Genomic DNA, 21,290 nt, shown 5'->3' with positions numbered 1-21,290 from the left:
TAGGGCTGAGCATTGCAGGGCTGTCCCCATCCCATGAAATGGCTTTACTGAGGCTGCTCCTTCCCAGGTGTCAGTGGAGCTTCATCTCAAGGTGCCTTTGCCCTTCCTTGTGTTGTGACCACTGTCCAAAGCAACCCTGGGGAGTTAAAAAGTCTGAAGGAAAATATCATTCTTATTTGTGCTACTTCTGCTGCTGGGAAGAAAAAATTGTGTTTTCCTTATGGGCAAAATTAAATGTTCTCAAAGTACAGAGATGCACTATTTTAGGATGATGTTCAGAGAGATTTAACAAGCATTATAAAACCAACTAGGTATAATAGTTCTAATCTAGGCAGGGACTGCTTTCTGCTGAGCAGAGCTGGTGAAAAAATGTTGAGAGGTAAAACAGGCAGTGTTTATTTGGGATGCAAATCAAAAGCTTCAGTTTGGGTCCTTTCAACCCCTTTACTCTGAGATAAGAGATACAGGAGCCTCATGGTTTCCCAAAGCAAGGCAAGGTACTGTGGGTCAGTCTGCTTCATCCCTCTGGCACTTACAGGATCCTCAAATAGTGTTTAACTTTCTGCCTTGGTACTTCTCTGAGAGCTTTTGGTGCCCAAACAAAGTTGTTATTCCCTTGGCTAGAGCCTAGGCAAGGAGGTCCTATCTATTTACAAGAGAATCCCTGAGATACTGAATAAAATCATAATAGTAAAAAAATCCAAACTCTTTTAATACTTTCCAAAAATTCAACAACAAAAAAAGTTACATCAAACAACCAACCAAAGAAAACCTCTCACGAAGAAATGATACGTTTCCAAGCACAAGGACAGACAGGCAAACCCATGCTCAGTAGCCTTGGTGCCCCTCTCTGGTCAGAGATTCCAGGCAGTGCTGGGCACTCTTTCTGGGATACAGCACAGAGTCCCTGCTGTTGGCAGGACCACGTCCAGCTGCACTCAGTGTGGGACTGTGACACCAGGGGACAAGGCTGTGCACACAATCCTTGGGGTAGGGTCCCCTTTACTCATGTGCACACAGCCCAGCTGCACAGCCTGCTTTGAGTCTGGGTGGTTCCTGCTGTAACAAACCTTGCTGCTTGGTTTTTCTACAGAAATGGACCCTTTCTTTCTCTTCTTCTTTTTTTTTTTTTTTTTTTTTTTTCCCTTGGACTTCTGTTAGCCAGTGAGGGATGTACTGGTGAGACCAGTAGCATTCCCTCTTCTCTCTCCCAGTGTCAGGGAGCAGCCATGAAGAGGGTTTGCACCAGCTGATCCATTCCACGAACAAACTCTTGGCTTGATGCAAGCCCTTGGAGCCAGAGCTGGGAGCAGGGAGCGTCTGTACCCCACATGGGGCACTGCCAGGCTGTGCATTGCCAGTCCTTTCACACCTTTCTCCACCATGACTGCTGCCATACCTGCAGTGCTTGCCCTCCTCCTCCCCATGGCCAGGAAGCCTGGGGTGGGAGGAGGTAGCATGCTGTGGTGTCGGAGGCAGTCCCTTGGTGAGGAGGCAGGTTAGTCACTGGCATCCCAGGAGCATCCTCCATGTCCCAGCAGTGGCTGGAGCATTTCCCCTCCGTTTGCAGCAGGAGCACCGTGGAGGGCAGCGAGGGGGAAGATCCAGCCAAAAACAACCCAGCCGTGCAGGGGGAGACGCTGCAAGCCGAGGGGGACACACACAAGCCTCCCTCCAGCAGCGCGTGCCAGCCCCCTGCACTCTGCTCTGCGTGGAGATGCGCTTCTCTCCTCATCCCACGAGCAAGCCCTGTTAGAACATCACCTCCTCGCAGCTCCCGTAGTCACTCTCCACCATGTCGGAGCCCTCGTAGTTGGGCGGTGGCAGGGGCTGGGCTCGGATGCTGGGCTGGTGGCCCAGCTCGCAGTCGGCGTAGGAGGGCTGGGCCACGCTCAGGCGCATGCTGACCCTCTTGTAGCCCGGCTCGGGCTGGTACGGGACCCCCTCGCCCTGCACCAGCTGCGCTGGGTAGTAGCTGATGGCCGTGTACTCGTTCTGGCACTGGGATGCTCCCATGTCCACGGGGCCCAGCGGCAGGAAGTCCTCCAGGTTCTGGTTGCTGTAGCGGGGTGGGATGGGGGCTCGCTTGTTGCTCTGGTCCAGCGGGAAGGGAAAGCCCCCGTAGAGAGCGACCGGCTCCGTGTCTGCTGGGGGAGGGGGCGGCGGCGGGAGAGGAGGGTGAGAGGAGGAGGCAGGGGGGCCTTGAATGATCTCGTAGTGGGAATATTCCTGGACATCTGACGACAGGTACCGGGGGGGCCAGTAGGTCGTTTCTGCTGGGTAGACTGGAACAAAAGAAAATCACGTTAGCTGCAGCTCTAGCGGTTGTTGCCTCTCTCTTGCCCTCCTGCCAATTCCTTCTGTAGGCTCTGAGCCTGTTGGAGATGTGGCAGACTGGGGAGAGGAGAAGCAGGGATAGGGGAGGTGTAGTTGCTAATTTGGGTATTGTGGGGACCCAAGATCACCCCTGGCTGTGCTGAGGCAGTGTCCCCACCAGCCTACAGATATCCACTACTCTAGCACCCAAAAGACACACTTCATCCTTGTGTTTGGATGCAAGAAACTCCCGTTATGAAGGGATTGGGGCAGTGATCCAGTGATCCCGTCCATCTGCCTTTCCCTGCAGTTACTCATGTGAGGAACTCCTTCATGGGGTAACCTTGCTGTCCACAGCCATTCAAGAATTCCCCTGAGAACCTGATCCCTCTGCCCAGGAGCACTGATGCAAATGTCTTCACTAAAACTCTTACTGACTTTTAGGATCTTGGTTTGTTTTTTTCAATTTTTCTCTTTACAAGTTTTTTTGACCCAGGATCACAGCCTGCTGTGCATTAATGGTTTCCCTGCTGGTTGTGTACAAGACCAAGCAGGTTAAAGCAGAAAACTGGGACATACTGATGAATCGGGAGGAAAGAGCCAATGACAGCCCTATAGCAGTTCTGGGACAGTATTTGCTCCTGCTTTGCGTTTCTTTAACCAACACCATTTGTCCCTCATGTTTGCAATCCTCAGATCCACTTCCCAAGGGAATGAGGGATGTGTAAGGGCAAGAAAAATCTGTGGCTACTGACCCATCTCCTCCCTGGCCCAGGTGCACTTGATGAAGGACTCGTTGTCAGAGTTGGACGGGGGTGCAACGGGGGGCAGGTTTGGGGCCACGCTGCACACGATGGTGCCCCGGTGCTTCGGGGCGTTGGCCGAGTTGAAGGTGACGAATTCAGGGGTGCCGGCGGCTTTGCGCTGCTCCGGCGTGGCCCGGTCCAGGTTGTTGTGCGCCGCGTCGCTGAGGATGTTGAGCTCGATGGGGGGCACGGGCTGGGTGCCCACGCCCACGCTCTTGGAGAACTCGCTCTTGGAGAGCAGGTCGGGGTCCTCGCGGGCCACCGGCTTGTGCGCCTTGGCGCGCTGGCGGCAGCGCTTGTGGACGAGCACGAAGGCCGCGGCCAGGATGGCCGCTCCCAGCACGCCCGCCGCGATCTCCGCGATCTCCTCGGGGCCCAGCGCCCACTGCGTGGGCACGATGGCGGGCGTGATGATGGGCTGGGTGCAGTAGTCCCCCTGGTAATCCGACGGGCAGATGCAGTGCACGGAGCCCTGGCTGCTCACACAGCGCCCGGCGTTGCGGCACGGGTTCTCTTGGCACTCCTCTGCCAGCTTCTCACACCTGTGGGGGAAAGGGATGGAGACAACCCCTGTCAGCCTGGGATGCACCATAACTGCCTCATCCTGTTCAGGCTCTGGCTTACACCACCCAAGGATGCTCTATCCTGCTCTGCTCTCCCTCCCTCACTGCATGGGTAAGCATGGGTTCTTGCTACCTCCTTATCCTGGCAGAGGATCCTTGAGTATAAAATGATGCTTTCCACGAGATCTCCTATTTTTCAGTTATATGCCCAAATTAAAATGGGGGGCTTTCTGACTCAGAGGAGAGTTTGGAATTCTAGGGCTAACACTAGATGTTCCCATCCTGTTAAATTAGGGAGCCCAGGGTCAGTGTGAGGTGTGTTAACCTGTTATGAAGTCTCCCATGTCCTCCAAGCTATGTGGAGCCTCTGAATGGTCTGTGGATGTCTGCAGGTTGCAGCAAACATTTGGGAAAAGACAGCCCTGTGAGGTGATGAATGGATACCCCTGCTAGAGAGGATTTTTGACATTTCAGGGAGCATCTGCGGAACTCAGATGGAATTTCTGATTCTATATCCTGCTCCACCCCACACACAATCCAAATGTTTGCCTACAGGGGACCTTTCCTTCTAACAGCAATCATCTCCCCATGCTGGAATATACAATGCCTTGGTGACTTTCCTTCCCTTTTTTTTGTTCTCCTTACTGAACACTCTGTGAGGTTTGCACTTGTAGTCAGTGATTTAGGATGTGTGAGCAGATGTGTGCTACAGGCACCCACAGGCTCTAGCTGGTGTCAGGTATTACACTGCCACCTAATGCTCAGCTACAGGCTTTTATTCCAAGAGCTGAACGGATCATTTCTGCCTTTGCCTTGATCCACAGGACCAGTGGCCATCCTGGCTAAATGGCTAAGGCAGAAGGATGAACTGGTGTGATGCTGTTTGAGGCAGAAGGATGAACTGGTGTGATGCTGTTTGAGCCTGTGCTGGGAATCTGTGATCAGGCTGGGCTGGAGGCAAGGTGGGGGTCTTGGAGGTGCTGCTGGGCTGGGGTGGTAATGCCCACGGTCTTGAGCTGGGATTTGAGTTGGATGAATCACAGCTGTGAGCTGGGACAGAGATTTCTTCTGCATGAACCCTATAGAGCTGGTCCCTTTAGCACCCTGCAGGATGGGTGTTCAGGCTACTGAAGCAGGGGGCACCTCACAACTCTGCCAGGCAGGTTCCCCCAGCCTCAGGGCATCCTCCTGCCACCCAGTGCAGTGTCTGCCTGTCCCCTGCTGCCAGGGCCCCCATCACAGTTGAGCTCCCCCCACCTCAGCCAAGGTGTTCCCATTACTGCTGGACTCAGCCCCTGTCCCAGGGAGCAGCAGTGTGTACAGAGAGACTTGCCCCCAGCAAGCACTGCCCCACAGCACCTGCAGGCACCAAAGTACCTGTAAGCAGAGGAGATGGTTCTGTTTTCCCTCCTGCTCAGAGGAGACAGGCACAGAGGGACGGTGACATTTGTGTGTTTACACAATTTGTGTACATTGTGTTTATAGCTGTGTCCTGTTCTGCTCAGCTCTGCCCTCCAACACCTCCCGGCTGCAATGCTCAGATGGCTGCAGTGTGCAATAAATCCCAGAGTGTGTGGACCTGGTGAGCTCCAGAAACGTGCAATGCTGATGTTTGCAGCCCATCATGGGATGTCACCTGTCCCCCCAGGCCTTACCTTTCGCCCAGGTACCAGTCAGGGCAGTGGCAGGAGTAGCCGGTGGCTGAGAGGGTGCAGGTTCCCCCGTGCAGGCAGGGCTTGGACTCGCAGGGACTGTCCCCAAGCTCACAGTGCTCACCAGAAAACAGCCCGGGGCAGATGCAGGTGTAACCTGGAGGGGGTGAGAGTGAACACATCCATGTGGAAAAACGGGCAAGAACAGGGAGGAGCAGTGTCTGGTGCTGATGGCCCCTGCAGAGGGCTCGCACAGCCACCCAAGCGCAGGTGCTTGCTGCTGCAGCAGGTGCTGTGGGACACTCAGGCCATCCCTGGAGTCCTGATGGGTTCATTACAGGACCTGCTGTGCTTGCTGGAGCCTGGGTGGCCACTCTGGGGCAACACAGTGGCACTAGGGAGCTGTCTGAGCAACAAGTCAAGCCTGTCCTCTCCTGACACAGATCAGAGATGCAGTCAGAGCACAGCTTTACTGCATGGAGAAGCTGAGGGACAAATCTGAGATAAAGGAAGGGGAACTTGGCTGGCTGATTCACAGTTTCTGACTCTGTTAAGTGCAATCCTCTGTAATTTGTTGTTCTCAGGAGTCTTTGGTCCTGAGAGTTCTTGTGGTATGAAGTGCCTGTCTCAACATGCCGAGTTTCTCCTGCTTACAGGAGATGTCTGCTCACAGACAGAGAGAAACCCAGCACAGCCAGGGACTTGGAGGGGGCTCCTGCTGTTTGTGCTTTTGGCTTCTGTTTAGCACAGTCCTGAGCATGGGAATGTCCCTGGCTGTGCTGAGCTCCTGCTCATCACCTGGCTGGTGCTGCTGTGTGGGAAATTCAGAGTTTCCACCTTGCAGCACACTTGAAAAGTCTGCTACTCATCCACAAGCTGAACAACCTTGCTTTAGAGCATGGGGCAAACAACCTGGGCCTGTTTCCACATGTGTGTCAGTGGCTGTAGCAGAAGGACGTGCTGACACTGGTGCAGCAGGTGCTGGACACTGCCCCCAGGGTTGTGTGTGCCCAAACACATGTCCTGGATGTGGGGCTCTCTTGTGTTTGTGGTCCTGAGCGCTGTGGTTGGGGTGGTGCTGGGCTGGGCCCTCTCCCCACAGATGTGTTCTCACATGGCCACGTGGCTCCCCGGGCTCGCTCCCACAGGCGAGTCCCTGCCTGTGCTGTAATCCCACGCCTGAGATCCCTGGGCACAGCTTTGCATGAGCTGGTGCTGCCTGCCCAGGATCCCCAGGACTGAGCCCATGGCACTCAGGGAAGCCAAACAACCAGGATAACCTCACAAAGAAACATCCCTTGGGCAATCCCTTCCCTGCCTATGTCCCACAGGCTCTTTCCTGGTCAGCTGGGCCATCTGCAGGAAAAATTGTTCATCCCAGAAGGACACCATGGGAAGGGCACTGGATGATCATTAGGTTATTACTAAGGGAGGGATTTTTCACCTCCCTCTCACTGTATTCTCTCTGCAATGAAAGCAGGGGATGTCTTGACTTAGAGCAGAGATGTGTTTTCCCATTGTGGGCTTTGAGCCCCTTCCAGCCAGAGGGGTTTTCTGTGCAGAGGGTCTGAAGGCTGAGGTGTGAGTGCCAGCCAGACTAACTGTTCTGTACATTTACACCTGGTGTCAAACAAGTTCACCTGAACCAGGCAGCTGCTGAGTCGACAGGGCTGGGAATCTTGTTCCCAGAGGCAGCAGGCAGGGCAGGAGAAGGTGGTGCCTCCTCTGTCCTCACTTGCTCGCCGGGCAGGGTGTGCTTTGGCAAGGGTCCCAAAGAGCAGAGCTGCAGGAGCAGCTTCTGCCCCACACAGCAGCGTGGGAAGCATCCAGTGCCCCTTGGAGGGGCCGGGGCACAGGCAGTACCCATCTCATAGACAGGGTGTTACGGGGTGCAGCCCTGCTGTGCTGGCAGCTACAACGACTTGTAGGGCAATGACACAGGGCTGGACATCACTGGGAGCAGCTCCTCTCCTCACAGCCCTGTCCCTGGGGTACAGCTCACTGCAAGGAGCCCCTCTGACAGCAGGAACAGGGTAGCAGGGACACTGCCTAGGGCAGAGCCTGAATCAAACCTCTTTTGGGTGTGTGCACCCCACATTAGCCTGGGACTCTTGATTTGAGCTTAGGGCTTTCCCACATCCCTTTGCATAGCCCTGGGGAGTCGCTCACTGCAGCGGGAAGAGACCAAGATCTTGGCTTGTTTCTGCCCAGATACCATCACTGCATGATCCCATCTTGCCTGATTCCAGCCTTGTTAACAGCTCCTTAAGCTAAAAGGATGCAGAGGGGTGGGTGGAATTTCTATATGCATTGGAGTTTTTGGCAACACTCTGCTCTCCTATGTCATGCACACTCCTTGGAAACACCTTCCTGCCCTCTGGGCCCATGGTCCACTGGTGAGAGCCAGGATGATGATCTCACATCCTGCAGCTGCTGCTGCACTGAGTCACTTGAGGTCCCCTGGGATAGAGGACCTCTGCTTCCCCTCTGGAATAGCCCCTCCACAGGGATCAATAAAGTTGTGCATCGTCCCCCCCAACTGCTTACAGCTCTCCACAGCCCCGGGTGGGATGTTCACATACCTCCTCCCTGGGTTTCAGAGCACATCCCATTGTTGAGGCAAGGGTTGCTGCTGCAGGCACCGGTGGGGGAGCAACACTGCCTTATCCCCACCTCCTCCAAGACTTCCTTCGATTGCCCTTTCCCAGGAAGGAGAACCACTTCTCTGCCGTTGATTGCAACCACGTCCAGACAGCCCCTGAACCCCCGTGTGACTCGCTGGGACTGCAGCGACTGCCGGAGGCCCCCAAAAATCAGGTCTCGTCTGCCCTGGGAGATCCTACAGGTCCCTGGCAGTTGGAGAGAGACATTCCCCAGGCCATCGATGAGCAGGCGGACAGAAGCGTTCTTCACCTCCAGGAACACCGAGTGCCACTCGCCATCGCTCACAAACCGTGAGGAGGAGAGGTTCCCAGGGGAGCTCCCCCGGCAGCTGTAGCCAAGCTGAGGCACTCCATTAACCACCTGTGAAATACAGAAGGTACAGGTAGCTGTGACATGGGTGGCTGCTGTTTATGAAGGATCTCAACATTTCTCGCGCTGCTTGTTCCCCTCTCTCCTGGCATTCACACTGAGATGACTCCCATCTTTCTGATTCCAAGAAGTACCAAATGCAGCCCCTTTCACCTTTTTTTAACCTCTGCCTGGATCAACTGAGTGACTGCAACCCCTTTATTTTGCAAAACACCTTCATCTCTCTGGCACTATTTCACCCATGGTCCTTCCTGGCAGCCTTTGACCAGCGTGCAAGAAGGGAAGCTCATCTTTCCACATAGCAGAGAGCAGAGCCATGGGATCATACAGCTACTGCTGCAGCTGTTTGCCCTTTCTCCCACCTTCCTGAGCCTGATCAGAGCCCTGGAATTCAGACTATCCATAAGTGCACCACCACAGATGGACTCTTGTTCTGGGCCACGTGGCTTTTGTTCTGTTCTCACTGTCTCATTAGTGGTGGGGAAGGTGCTGGAGCAGCTGCCCCTTTGGCAGGAGTGAGGGTGGTAAAACAATCTTATTGAGGAGAAGCACTGGCAGATTTCTCTGGAGGAGAAAGGAGGACTTGGGAAGCAGAGAAAGGAATTACTCTTGTAGCCGTGCTGGAAAACCATGCCAGAGTTACTGATATGTTCTGCAATCCAGTCCTTGATCTCCACCAGACTGGAGAGAGACAAGGTGTTGAGCTGCTGAAAGTGAACCACACCAACATCTTCTGCATTAAACTGGGACATCAGAAATTCCTATTTCTGGCCCAAGATTCATCTTTAAAAGTCATACAGGAGAGAGAAAGGAGAAGTTAGCTGTGTTGTTTCAGAATGAAGTCAGGGTTAAACCCATTTTTCACCTTTACCTCCCCAGTGCTTTGTTGATAAAACCTCTCTCTCTCAGAAGCCAAAAGCCAATGGAAAAGGAGAAAAGAGACGAAATGAAGTGTTGGTGGGAAACCTGCAAAGCCTGCTGTGTAACATCAAGCAATTCATCCCAGGCAGGAGAGATGTCCATGGGGGACAGCGAGGAGGGTTGATTCTTGGAAGGGTTAGAAGAACAGGAATGATTATGGGCTACACTGACTCTAGAGAAACCCACATACAATATGAAGGTGCTACTCTGGAGAAGAGCAAGACAAAAGATAACTCTTAGAGAAGCCCGTGGTATAAATAAATACCAATGAGAAGAGTGAGCAACTGCTGAAGGAAGAAAGAAGAAGCAGCTGGCACATGCCATGGAAGGGCCTCAGGGCAACACGTGTGTAAATCCCTTTTCACAATTGGCAAGCACACCAGAGAACTTTGTCACTTCATCTGCAGGAACATGATTTCACTTCAGATGGGTCTGTAGATCTGGCTTATCAATTCTGGGGCTGGGAGACAGCTGAGAACTCGATTCCCTGGAGCAAGAACTGACACACTGCCAAGCCTTTCCCAGTTTGCCTGGTCTGCCATCCTCTTGCTGCAACCTATTTCTGAACATCAGGAGAGCTCAGAGACTGGAAAAGTGATGATATGCATGCTCTTGGGAGGGCTCATCCTCTTTGTCAAATCTACAAACCATCACTTATGGACCTTTCAAAGCTTTGGCTCATATCTGGAGTACTTCAGTCTACAAGGTTTGAAACCTTGAGGGATTCCTTATTTTTTATCCAGCTAGGTGATTTAGAAACCTTTTTATCCCTAACATACTGCTAAAAAAGCAAGTTGTGAAAAAAGTTATTCACAGGCATGTTTATGGAGGAGGCTTTATGAATGTTTCCTATGAAAAGCTTGTGGAGACAAGCTTGGGCACAGGAGATTATGGGCTCACTGAACTCCACCAATAATGAGCCTTTTCTCCCTTGATTCTCTGTGCTGATCTGGCTCAGTGGAGTTTCTTGCCATCTTGTACTTCCTGAGCACCTCCTGAAGTGCTGGATTCCTTCTGATGAACTCTTTGATGACTCTCCTTCCCAGAGGCGAGGTAGAAAGCTTGAGACCCTTCTTGAGAAGTTTTTCTCACTGGTCTTTTACAATTCAGCTTCAAGTCACTCTCAGAGATGGGTATGGGACCTATGGATGATATTTCTCTGCTCCTCCTCTTCAGGAGTGAAGGCTGTGGCAGCAGGAGCTTGAAATATGTGCAAAAGGCAAGTGTGTGGAGGTTGGCTGCTGCACAGCTCCCTCTCTGTGTGGGTCTTCTGTAACAGTGGGAAGTGTTTCACAACAGGAAGATGGGACTGTGAAACCATGAGAAGGGATGGGGGAATCCAAGGACAGGAAGAACACTTCCAAGTAGGTTATCGTGTCTAGGTCTCAATGTGATCAGTCTCAAGGACAAATCTCTGTAAGCTGGTAAACATGCCCTGTGATCTTAGTCTCCAATTAGTCTGAATTCAGCTGATGAAGAATACACAAAACTGCTATTCTTCAGTCATCTGCTGCTTTCCTTCTGTTGCCAATGTGGAAGAGGGAGATGATCTTTGAACGGTAAGTTCAGTGTTCAGTCAAAGGGAGGAGAGTGATCAGAATGAAATGTTCCTGTTTCTGAGGATGTCTAAAACAGTGAAACCATCTGAAGAAAGTGGTTGAAAAGAGGGATGTGTGTGTGAAAAATATAATTTAGGATTCCTGTTCTGTCTTTTCTGTCCATTATTGTAAAGGACCTTTAATTTGAGGTATGGGAGAAAGTTTGCCCTTTGCTAAAGCAGAAGCAGACTGGTCTGTGGACAACTCCACCTGATAAATTCTTTGTCCTGAGAGGTGAGATGCAAGAGAGGAAGAAGAAACAAGCTGGAGGAAATAAAGTGATGTAGACCTGCTGTGGGTGTCTGATGACTTCACCAGAAGTCACACCAGAGACCAACACATGCATTTACATGTCTAGAGGACGATTCCCAGTTGTGGTTGCAGCAGTTGCCAAACTGTGCTTGGCTCTCATTTGGTCTTCCCATGTCTTTATATTTCAGCTACACTAATTACTAAGGGTACATATTTTTGCATATTCTTTCTGTGATTCCCTTCCCCGAGAGAGTACGGTTTTTGCAGCTGAGGAGAGAAATCCCCCTGCACTGCCATACACACCTCCAGAGTGGCGTGGTCAGTCCCGTTGGCGGAGAACACGACTGCGTGATGCTGGTGGGTCTTGAGGCGAAAGTGCACGTGCCAGGAGCCAACCTGGGAGTGCTGGTACCAAATGTAGCTGTGGCCCCCAAACCTCACAGCTGTTCCTGAAAGGAGAATCAAAGAAATGTCTCATTTTTGTGGCACCTTGAGGCTATGGACTGTATCAAGCCTTGCCTCTTTTCCTAGCCTGATGCCACGACTGTTTAGGAGCAGTCCCATCCACAGCAACCCATGGATCCCTGCACTGCATCTCCCACAGTCCCACTGGGAGCTCCCAGTACTTTTTCTATGTACTCAGCTGTGAAGCAACCCTGAAATATCAGCCTGGCTATTTTTGTCCTTCAAGGTGCCTTCAGTGTAGTCTACAACACCCTTGAATTTCTCCATCCTTACTAAGTTTTTATATTCCATGGTATCCCCCTATATTCCTGCCCTAGTGTTACTGATCCCTGCTCCCTCCAATTATTTCTTGAAGTATCCTAGAGCCAGTATAACAAATATACTTTATCTGTCTTTCCTCAAATTTATCAGTTACTCTGTGCTTTGCCAGGTCCAGGATCAATATGTGAGATCACAAATAAAAAATTCTGATCACTGACCTTCATTTCCTGCTAAGTATGAGTGACTTTTCACAATGAGAGAAACAGATACTGCTGTTATTAAATGCTATGGGAGATTAATGAAAAAAATAGACTATATGAAAGACTGTATTTCAGACTCTAAGAGTCTTTGAAATTGTGGGCAGAGCTGTTGGTCACTGGGCAACCTAATTCCATTGAAAATCTGTGGTATATGGTGCTGTATAATGTACTGAAGGAAAGCACAACATTCCCAGGTTCACAGGGTCAGACAGTGCCAGGAAGGATCGCTCACCATTGCAGGAGCAGATCTGCTCCAAGCTGTGCCGTGGGGTGAGGACGCTGAGCCGGGCAGTGCTGTATGTAGACATCATGCCTGGATCCAGCTGGATGGTCTCCCTGCAGACACGGTGGGCACAGTCTGACCCGTGACAGGGCACATGGATCGCTTTCTTCATCCGGAGCCCGACCAGCTGGTCCATCTCCCCAGCCGACCCGGTGAGCTTGCTGGCCAGCACCCGTGGCTCGTACAAGGAGCCGTGTGGCTCTCCAACAGCCAGGAGCAGATCCACACCATCAGAGGCGGCTGCAGGCTGCAGACTGGCCATGTGGATGTTCTGGCGCCGGGTGACAAGGATGTTCCCCAGAAATCTCTGCAGGTTGCGCCAGTGGTCCCCCACAAACTCCTCGGGGGAGAGGTGTCGGAAGTGCAGCACCACTGCCTTGTCCAAGGCCTCCTGCGTGAAGCACCACACGTGGACGCTGACGCTCGTGGTGGCTGCGAACGTTCCGTCACTGACCGTCACGTTCAGAAGGTAGTGGCCATGGGGGAGCTTGTCCCCAGCAATGATCTTCCCATCTGCAGCCCCGACAGAGAAGAGCCCCTCCTTGGGCGCTTGTGCCACCAAAGTGTACACCAGCGTGTCATGGGGGTCCCGGTCCGTGGCGTGGATCTTGCCCAGAACGCCGCCTCGGAAGGCATCCTCGTTGGTGGTGATGAATATTTCCAGGGGAAGGGCCGAGGGCGGGTATTGGCTCTGCTCAGTCACTTGGATATTTATAAATGCAGATGAGGAGAGAGGAGGGATGCCGCTGTCAGAGGCCTGGCAAGGAAAACAGAAGAATCTGTTATAGCCACATGCTGACTTACTGTCACCTCACCTGACTGGTGAGGTCCTGTGAAGGAGAGTGCCTTTCAGGGAACACTGAGTGGAAGCTCTCAGGCAGCAGGCTGGGAACAAAGAAGGAACGGGAAAAATTGGCAGCAGTGTTGGAGCTCTGCCTGGAGAAAGGCCCAGGGAAAGGGCAGCATCCCTTCCAGCATGGAGACTGATTGAGGCCTCCTGCTCACAGTGGGGTCACACTCACTTCCCCTGCGCCTCTGAGTGGCTCTGAACTCCTGAGGGTTAATACTTTTTTGTGATGTTGCCAATCTTTTAGGTTCCAGGCGTAACTGAGTGTATGGAGATGTAAAGAGGTTCCGCACATCAACACATTTGCTCACCTTCCAGGCTGTTTAAGCCCTGTCCCACCTCTGACAATGTCTGTCTAGCACTGAGTCAAGGAACCTCAAACAGAAAAATGCGGATAATCAGATTATGGGATAAATTTCTCCCTAATGCTAAGCAGTTAGAGGTTGAGGTTTGTAATATAATAGTCCCTAACTTTTACAACAACTGCCATTACTGAAGAAGTATGTACTTTACATGTTATTATCCTTTTGTTTGTAATGGACTATCCCTACTGATAGCATTGAAAAATAACGAATTCATTCTGCAACAATAGAAATCCTTTTTGAAGAGGAACTGAAACCACTTCTTAAATGACAAGGATAATTAGAGAAAGCTTGTAGGACCAGATCCAGGTCTCACTTTAAACTGGAATTCACTAGAATGATTATGGGGAAAGCATCTGTCTAAGGGAACTGCTGACAGAGTATTTTTCATGATCGTATTATCTGATTTTATCAACACAAGCTGGCCCCCTGCTTCTTGTGGGCAGACTGTGTGGAGAAATGAGCTCTGGAGCTGGCTCCAAGCTGCACAATTTGTGCCTGGATTGGATTTCTTCAAAGGCAGAAATGTTTTCATTCAGCTGGGCCATGCTAATCGCATTTTATTGCTACTTAAGCTGGCTGGGGAATTCAGACACCAGGACAGTAAAACAGTCTCTACCTGGACTTGCAATAGGTACTGTTCTTTCACTCTTCTGTTCAGGACAGATGATGTCACCAGCAGACCATTTTGGTTGACTTCAAAGGCTTTCCCATCATTGCCCTGGGTGATCTGGAACGAGTATGGTGGTCCATTTTCTGGAGAGTCTCTGTCACTCATAATCAGCTCCAGGACACTTGTCCCCACAGGAGCATTCTCCTGAAATGGGAAAAGATGCTATTGGAGGAAGGTAAGCAAAGAGAAATGGCCCAGGAGAACCTACAGTGGCCCAGGAGCTGCTGGATCAGGAACAGGAAAACAAATCCCACCCCTGCCCAAGAACACACAGAGCACAAAGCAGCGTGATTCATCACTGTCCCCCCACTTTGCTCCAACAGCAGCCTAGGACTGAGTTCATTAGTGCAATGAGAGGGATTGGGAGAACAAACTATCTCCTGGTTTACCTGCACCACAACGCTGTAGTTGAGCTGGAAGAAGCGAGGAGGGTTGTCGTTGACATCAGACACGTGGACGTGCACAGGGACATCACTGAACTGAGCAGGGTGGCCATTGTCCGTGGCTCGAACTGTCAGTGAGTAACTGGGGATCTGGAGGATTTGCAGTGCAGGATTACTTGGAGAAATGGCAGAAATGGCTTTTTCACATTGAAGTTTTATTTTGCTGCAGCTTGTTGAAATGCCCAAGGCCATGCACCACAGCCTCAACAGCTTTGCCCTTGGCTAAGGCTCTCCATCCATAAATCTCACTCAAAGCTCACCGCTAAACTAAATAAGCCTCACAAAAATTGCAGAGAAGAGAAACAACTTGGCAAAGATGGATCAAACTAAGCTGGGCAAACACCTGTTAAGAGTGGTTTAAGAATGACAGACTTACAGAGTAAGCTGAGCTGGAAGGGACCAATCAGGATCAGCTCCTGTCCCTGTGCAGAACATCCCAACAATTCCACCATGTGCCTCAGAGTGTTACCCAAAGGATTCTGAACTCTGGCAGGCTGAGACAAGCTGCTGCTGTTTTATGAATGAGAGATGGTCCAGGTGGCCTTTCTTCTCCCCACACCTGTTTTCTCTAATGCTCTAATGCAGAGAAGCAGGACCCAACTATTGTTGGTTTCCGCAGCCAACATTCTCAGTATTGGTTGGGGCTGACTCTCACCCAGCCAGCCTGAAGTACTAGTGGGGCAGACCAAAACTCAGAGCTCTGGAAGGTGTCCCTGCCCATGGAAGGGGTTGGAACTAAATGATCCTCAAGGTCCCTTCCAATCCAAACCATTCTATGATTCCATACTGCCTTTCCTAAAGCCCAGCCTTCCTAGTGCAGCATCTATGAGTCTAGAAAACAAACTAATGCCTTGTCTTCTACCTACAATATTATGAGTACGTAATTCAGAAAACAGGAGGTAGCTGAGTAAGATGTTCTCCCTCAGTCTTTTGGGACACATCTGTTTCAGCCTTCCCATTCTCATTTTCCTGAACTCACCTCCTCTCTGTCCAGATGCTTGGCAATGCTGATCTGCCCATTTTTGGGTTGAATGGCAAAGTGTCCCAGCGGGTTCCCTTCCACGATGGAATATGTGATCTGATTATTCATTGACCCATCCAAGTCATCAGCTGACACCTGTTTGAAGAAAAAAACCAAACCCCACTAGGACCCTTGGGCCAAAGAGGATATGCCATGGAGAAATGGGACCACTTTGTCATTTAAGGGTTTTGGTTTGGGCTTGCCTCAGATAAGGAGGGGGAAAGGAAGGTGGTTCAAGTAAGTGTCATCCAATAGTTTTTTCAAGACAACATAATTTTCTTATCTTTCTCCTAGTCCCTGACTTTACCACCCCTGTGATGGTAACAGGCTGGACAAGGAACTCCACATCACCTTGAGCTCTGCTATTCTGCCCAGAGGAGCCTCTGCCTTACCCAGGTCACAAGGCCATTGTCCTTTTTCAGGCATTTTTGTTTTCTTGGGATGTTCTTAAAGCTCCTGAGCACACCCTTAATTTTCACTTAAAGATGTCTTATAAAGCAAAGTGTTCTCCATGTCTATGGAGTCTCAGGAACTCTGCCAATCATCCTTTTTTAAAGTCATGCTTTAATCTTAGATGCTGAACGTCACAAGCCCACTGAGGTTGCTGTGTCCAAGGAAAAGTAAAGTGCACAAGAGGGGTGAATATTGCACAGCACAAATAAAGAAGAGGAAAAGACAGCTGGCCTGGTTCAGTCATACCGTGAGGATGATTTCTCCAATGGCAGCATCCTCCCGAATGTCAGTGAAGTAGGGATCTTGGATGAACTCTGGTGCATGGTCATTAATGTCAGTTATGTTGATCACCACCATGGTCACATCGCTGAGAGAGGCTGAGCCCTTCCTCGTGCCCTCGATGGACAGGTAATACTCGTGACTCGCTTCGAAGTCCAGGCTCCCATTGATGTATAAGGCACCTACGTTGGAGAATGGGGAGGACAGGACAGGAAGTATTTTGAATGAATGGCACGTGAGGTTTCTTGGAATACTGCAGAGATATGCCAAGGCAACTGCCAAACTGCCAGCTAACCTAACTTTGACCACCCTGATGTGGAAGAATTATCAAGAGCCTTGTGATCAGAGAGGCTGAGGTGTCACTGGTGAGGATGCTGCAGCTGAGGGCAGAAGGCCATTGCTGACACAGCCAAGGGCTCGTTTCAGGGAGTTAACACTGACCTTCTGACAACAGCTCTTATCACATCACTGTGCAAACAGAATAGGGCTTTACTTGGCTGGTAACCATGGCTCAACACCTGCCCATGGTTATGGTGCTATTATCCACTTTCATTGAGTGCTGTTCAATAAAGCTACCTGTTACTCTGCACTCCAGGTTCCTCGTGGGATCCTGATGGAAAGACTTTTTAAATGAAACCACTTTCTCCTGCATTTTGAAGTGGGGAAATTTCCTCATCCTGTTATCCACATATCCCTCATCCACATGGACCTGTCTCCAGTCTCAGACACATAGAAGGAATCCTTCCATTAATATCAGTAAGATTTGAATCACTCCTTAAGTGACAAAATTTGAAGTAGAAAAGAAGACTGTATTCCCTACCCTTGTGCTGGGTAGAGACAGAGAAGAGCAGAGCTGGGTAAAAACAGAGGTGAGTGGGAGCCACATGGAGAAGAACCAGAGAAGATGCACACAAAGACAGCCTTTGATGTTGGATCAACCTGGACCTGCTTGGGCACAAGACCATTTTACCTGTGTTTGAGTTGAGCTGAAATTTCCCGTGGTCATTGCCATTCACAATTTCATACTTGATCTCTGTGTTTTCAGCATTGTCCCTCGTCAGGGCTGACAAGTTGAGGACCTCAGTACCCACAGCCACATCTTCTTTTACCATGGCCACATATTCAGGGGCCAGGAAAACAGGCAGGTATTCGCTGAGATCCACAACAGAGACAGTGACAGTGCCGAGGGAAGAGAGGGGCTCTGGGGTGCCTCGGTCAGTGGCACAGACTGTCAGCTCGAACGCTGAGTGCTGGGAATCCTTCAGAGGCTTTTCCAGGCGGATCACCCCTGTGGTTTCCTCAATGGAAAAGTGTCCATTGGCAGAGTCAGACAGAGAATAGACCACCTCAGCGTTGAGACCTGGAAGGGTAATGGAGAGACTGCAATAATTCATGGGCAGGGAGGATGCTGGGTTTATTTATTTATAATGCATTAGGACTATATCAACCAAATGACCTTCCATTCCCAGGGAAAATGGAGGCTGTGTGAACATCATCCCAACATCAAGTGTGCCCCTGCCCATCTGCAGGTTCAGTCATCTAGCCACCCTCACAATTATCCACCAGTGTCAGCTGTCTGCATTTACTAGTGTTCTCCATTTTTAATTACCTTGTTTTCAAATTTAATTTCTCTTCATATCTGCATTCAAAGAAGATAAATATATATATATGTGCTTCTCTAAATTCAGCCTCTGCTGGAGAGGTTTACTGAAAGTTCCTTTCTTAGGAGCTTTACCTATATTTCTGAGAATCTCTATGTCTTCAGGAGGATGTCTCAATCCATATTACCTATCCCACCAACCCATATTTAAAACTTCTTTTTTCCTTTATTACACTCATTCTCAGTCCCCACCTTTGAAAAAGTTTCTGTCCAGTTTGGATGCCTGTGTCACAGTTTGTGCTGTGTGTCACAGCTACAGTTACTGAGCACATTCTCAAAGAAGGTCTGCATGTTTCTACAGATACTGCACTCCCAACAGGGTCACAAAAATGCTGATGCCAGCCCAGCACTCAAGAACATGTCAGCGATGAGATCCAGGCACATCTTCGCCAAGATTCAATCATCTAAACCCATTGCTGTAGCATTTTCCTAGGTTTCAAAGGCCTCAATTCAGAATGAAAGATGAACTCTACTAATGCATAAATCCCATTCTGACTCACCTTCATCAAGATCCCTGGCGGCAACCACAGCGATGGGTGTCTTTGTCGTGGTGTTATCAAAGACGGCCACGGCGCAGTGACTGGGGAAGAACCTTGGTGCGTTGTCATTGGTGTCCTCAATGATCAGTGTCACATCAGCCTGGCACGAACGGCCCCCGCCATCAGTGGCTTTGGCTACGAGGTGGTACGTGGGCTTCTGCTCACGGTCCAGGGGTGCAGATGTGGTCAGCTCCCCTGTGGGAAAGAACAGGAGGTGGTTTTGTGTCCCCAGCAATCACAGCCGCAGCCTACAAGACCTCAGAGAGGTTCAGCTGTTTTCCTGGATGAACCGTGGGAGACAATAATTGAGCTAATAGTGGTGATGCGTCCACGCCACATTGCTCAGGGCTATCCTCGGATCATTGCCAGCCAGGGCCCTGGCAAGGCTTCCCATGGGCAGTCCTGCACGTTCAGCTGAACTTCATCCAAGGGATGCCATCACGGGATAAAATTCTTCATAAATAAATTGTACTCCTAAACCCACTGCACTGAGCTTTCTGCAATGTAAGGAACTCCAAGTGATCTCTAAAATGATCATCAAGTCTGTTTGGGTAAATACACTGCACAAGACCCGATAAGAGGTATTTTGGGATTTAGAACTTGTGTCTTTGGCTCAAGCCAAACACTTGCTGCTCTTTCCTCCTTGAGACCTGGCTGCTAGCAATAGTGTCTGCCCTTCATTTTAACAACATTTTTAACGAGAGCAAACAGGATGATGTGGAGCTCACTCTCCTGTATGCTGTGGCCATTCCTTCCTAGCTTGGGACAGCTGGAATGGACAGCTCCTTGTGTTGAGCCATGCTGGGAGCTTGCATGTCTGGGTGAATGAGGAAGAGGATAAAAGCATTGCCCTGCTCTCACCTGTGTGTGGGCCCAGCCGGAACTCCTCTGCTCCGGGGCCGTGCAGGCTGTAGGTTATCTGGGCGTTGCTGCCGACGTCGGGGTCGGTCGCTGATACTTTCAAAATGAAAAGACCCGGCCCAGCATCTTCAGAGACTCTCCCAGTGTAGAGTATCTGGCCAGGACAGAAGAAATCTTTAGCATCTGAGCCATCTCCAAAGTACCTCCATCCCTTATGGGGGGAGAACTGACCCACAGAAGCTTCACAGAGAAGGATAAACCCTGTGGTTTATAGGGGAGCACAATGTGCTTCCCATTCTTGGCTGCTGGGGTGTGGACTGGGACCAGTGAGCTCATTTCACACAAGTCTTTGAATCTCCTTTGGGAAGTAACCACCTCTGTTCGTTCTCACCACAGGTGACGTCCACAGCAGTGATCAGCTCTCTACAGCAACAAACCTCCTGATGGGAATCTCCCAGCTTAGCAGGATATAAAACTCTGTAATTTACATGCCCCTTCCCAGGAGGCTTCCTGGCATTGTTTATCTCCAAAAATTGCTCTTCATAATGCTTAGGCTCTCACTTGCTGCTGGCAAACATGCTTGGAGGCTAGATTTAATATTCTTGCTTGACATGCAGCTTAATTAAAATTGTTAAGCATAATCAAAGCAACAGGATCTTGTGAGAATTATGACAAGCCTAACCCTTTAACATGCTCTGCCTGTTCTTTCTTCTTTTCTATTGTGTTCTTTCCCTCCCAGGCTCTCCCTTTATGCCCCTGATGTCCCAGAACAGATGTCTTACCTGGCCACACTCAGGGCTGTTGTCATTAATATCCAGTACAAAAATTTCCACTTCGGTGCTAGCCTGAAATTTCCCATCAGAGGCCATAACCTTGAGGAGGTATTTCTCAGTATCTTCTCTGTCCAGAGGCTTCTTGGAAGAAATTGTCCATTCACCCTCAATTTGATCAACTGTGAACTGTCCCAGTACATCTCCTTCTAGAAGGGGGCAGGAAGCAAGTAAAAAAAGCATTTACTAAGTGCTGAAAATCAGAAGTGATACATAGGGTGTATGTATAGAAAGGGCATATGGGTGTGTCCACCACCATATGGGTGGTTCCTTAGGAGACCTGAAGGACCTGGATGCTCTTAGAGGTCTTTTCCAACCTAAATGATTCTATGACTCTGACTCACACTGGTGGTGCAGAGAGGGCACTGGTGTTTCATCCAGCAGGTGAGGAACTTTTGGTCAGCCTCACTGCACAGCAGGGAAATACCCTGCACGTTTTAGTTACTCCCTGTCTGCACATTAGGGTGGAAGGAGGAAACTACTGATTGCAGAAAAGTCAGTAATGTTCTGCAGATGTGCATATTCATTGCCTCAAAACCACATTGTTTCACCTTCCCAAAGCCTGACAGTCTTTCTTGGTGCATGTTTCTAAAGGGATCCGAGAGCTGTAAATACCCTGCAGACACGGTTTGAATCTTACTGTTATGGTACCATGTACAGTTGTACTTCCTCTTCAACTATAGAGGTATTTAACATACAGCTTTGTTTTCTGGGGCTACTTTTTGTTTCTGTAAGAGCCAAATGATGAGAGACAGGCAAATCCAGACTAGGCAGGCTCTCTGGTCCACCAGATTCATGCTGCTCCTACTGTTGTTACATATGTTGGATTCTAAACAGGCTGGATTCTGCCACTGGAGAATCCCTCTCTCCTGAGAAGGAGCTGGTGTTCTCTGCTGACCCAGGAGGAAGCAC

The 21,290-nt window shown here is 50.2% G+C and overlaps 2 protein-coding genes across 2 annotated transcripts in view; one reads left to right on the top strand and one right to left on the bottom strand.

Moving 5' to 3' along the window:
- LOC107210677 (proton-coupled amino acid transporter 1-like) overlaps positions 1–12,090 on the top strand; it is a 30,552-nt gene extending 18,462 nt beyond the window's left edge. The window contains exon 10 of the mRNA XM_033517624.1: positions 8,046–12,090. Within this exon, the coding sequence (XP_033373515.1) occupies positions 8,046–8,047 (2 nt within the window). The 3' untranslated portion in view covers positions 8,048–12,090. The remainder of the gene's footprint in view (positions 1–8,045) is intronic.
- Positions 1,614–21,290, bottom strand: part of FAT2 (FAT atypical cadherin 2) — a 54,964-nt gene continuing 35,287 nt past the window's right edge. Inside the window, exons 11-24 of the mRNA XM_015641759.2 lie at positions 20,331–20,527; positions 19,549–19,702; positions 18,649–18,882; positions 17,459–17,848; positions 16,456–16,670; positions 15,715–15,852; positions 14,682–14,825; positions 14,239–14,436; positions 12,360–13,167; positions 11,445–11,590; positions 7,920–8,361; positions 5,341–5,494; positions 3,072–3,664; positions 1,614–2,285 (exon numbers count right to left, since the gene is read on the bottom strand). Coding sequence (XP_015497245.1) covers positions 1,753–2,285; positions 3,072–3,664; positions 5,341–5,494; positions 7,920–8,361; positions 11,445–11,590; positions 12,360–13,167; positions 14,239–14,436; positions 14,682–14,825; positions 15,715–15,852; positions 16,456–16,670; positions 17,459–17,848; positions 18,649–18,882; positions 19,549–19,702; positions 20,331–20,527 — 4,346 coding nt within the window. The 3' untranslated portion in view covers positions 1,614–1,752. The remainder of the gene's footprint in view (positions 2,286–3,071; positions 3,665–5,340; positions 5,495–7,919; positions 8,362–11,444; positions 11,591–12,359; positions 13,168–14,238; positions 14,437–14,681; positions 14,826–15,714; positions 15,853–16,455; positions 16,671–17,458; positions 17,849–18,648; positions 18,883–19,548; positions 19,703–20,330; positions 20,528–21,290) is intronic.

This window comes from Parus major, chromosome 13, assembly GCF_001522545.3.
Source record: "Parus major isolate Abel chromosome 13, Parus_major1.1, whole genome shotgun sequence".
Lineage (NCBI taxonomy): Eukaryota > Metazoa > Chordata > Aves > Passeriformes > Paridae > Parus > Parus major.
The sequence above is the reverse complement of the archived record's forward strand: the minus strand, read 5'-3'. Positions and strand labels throughout refer to the sequence as shown.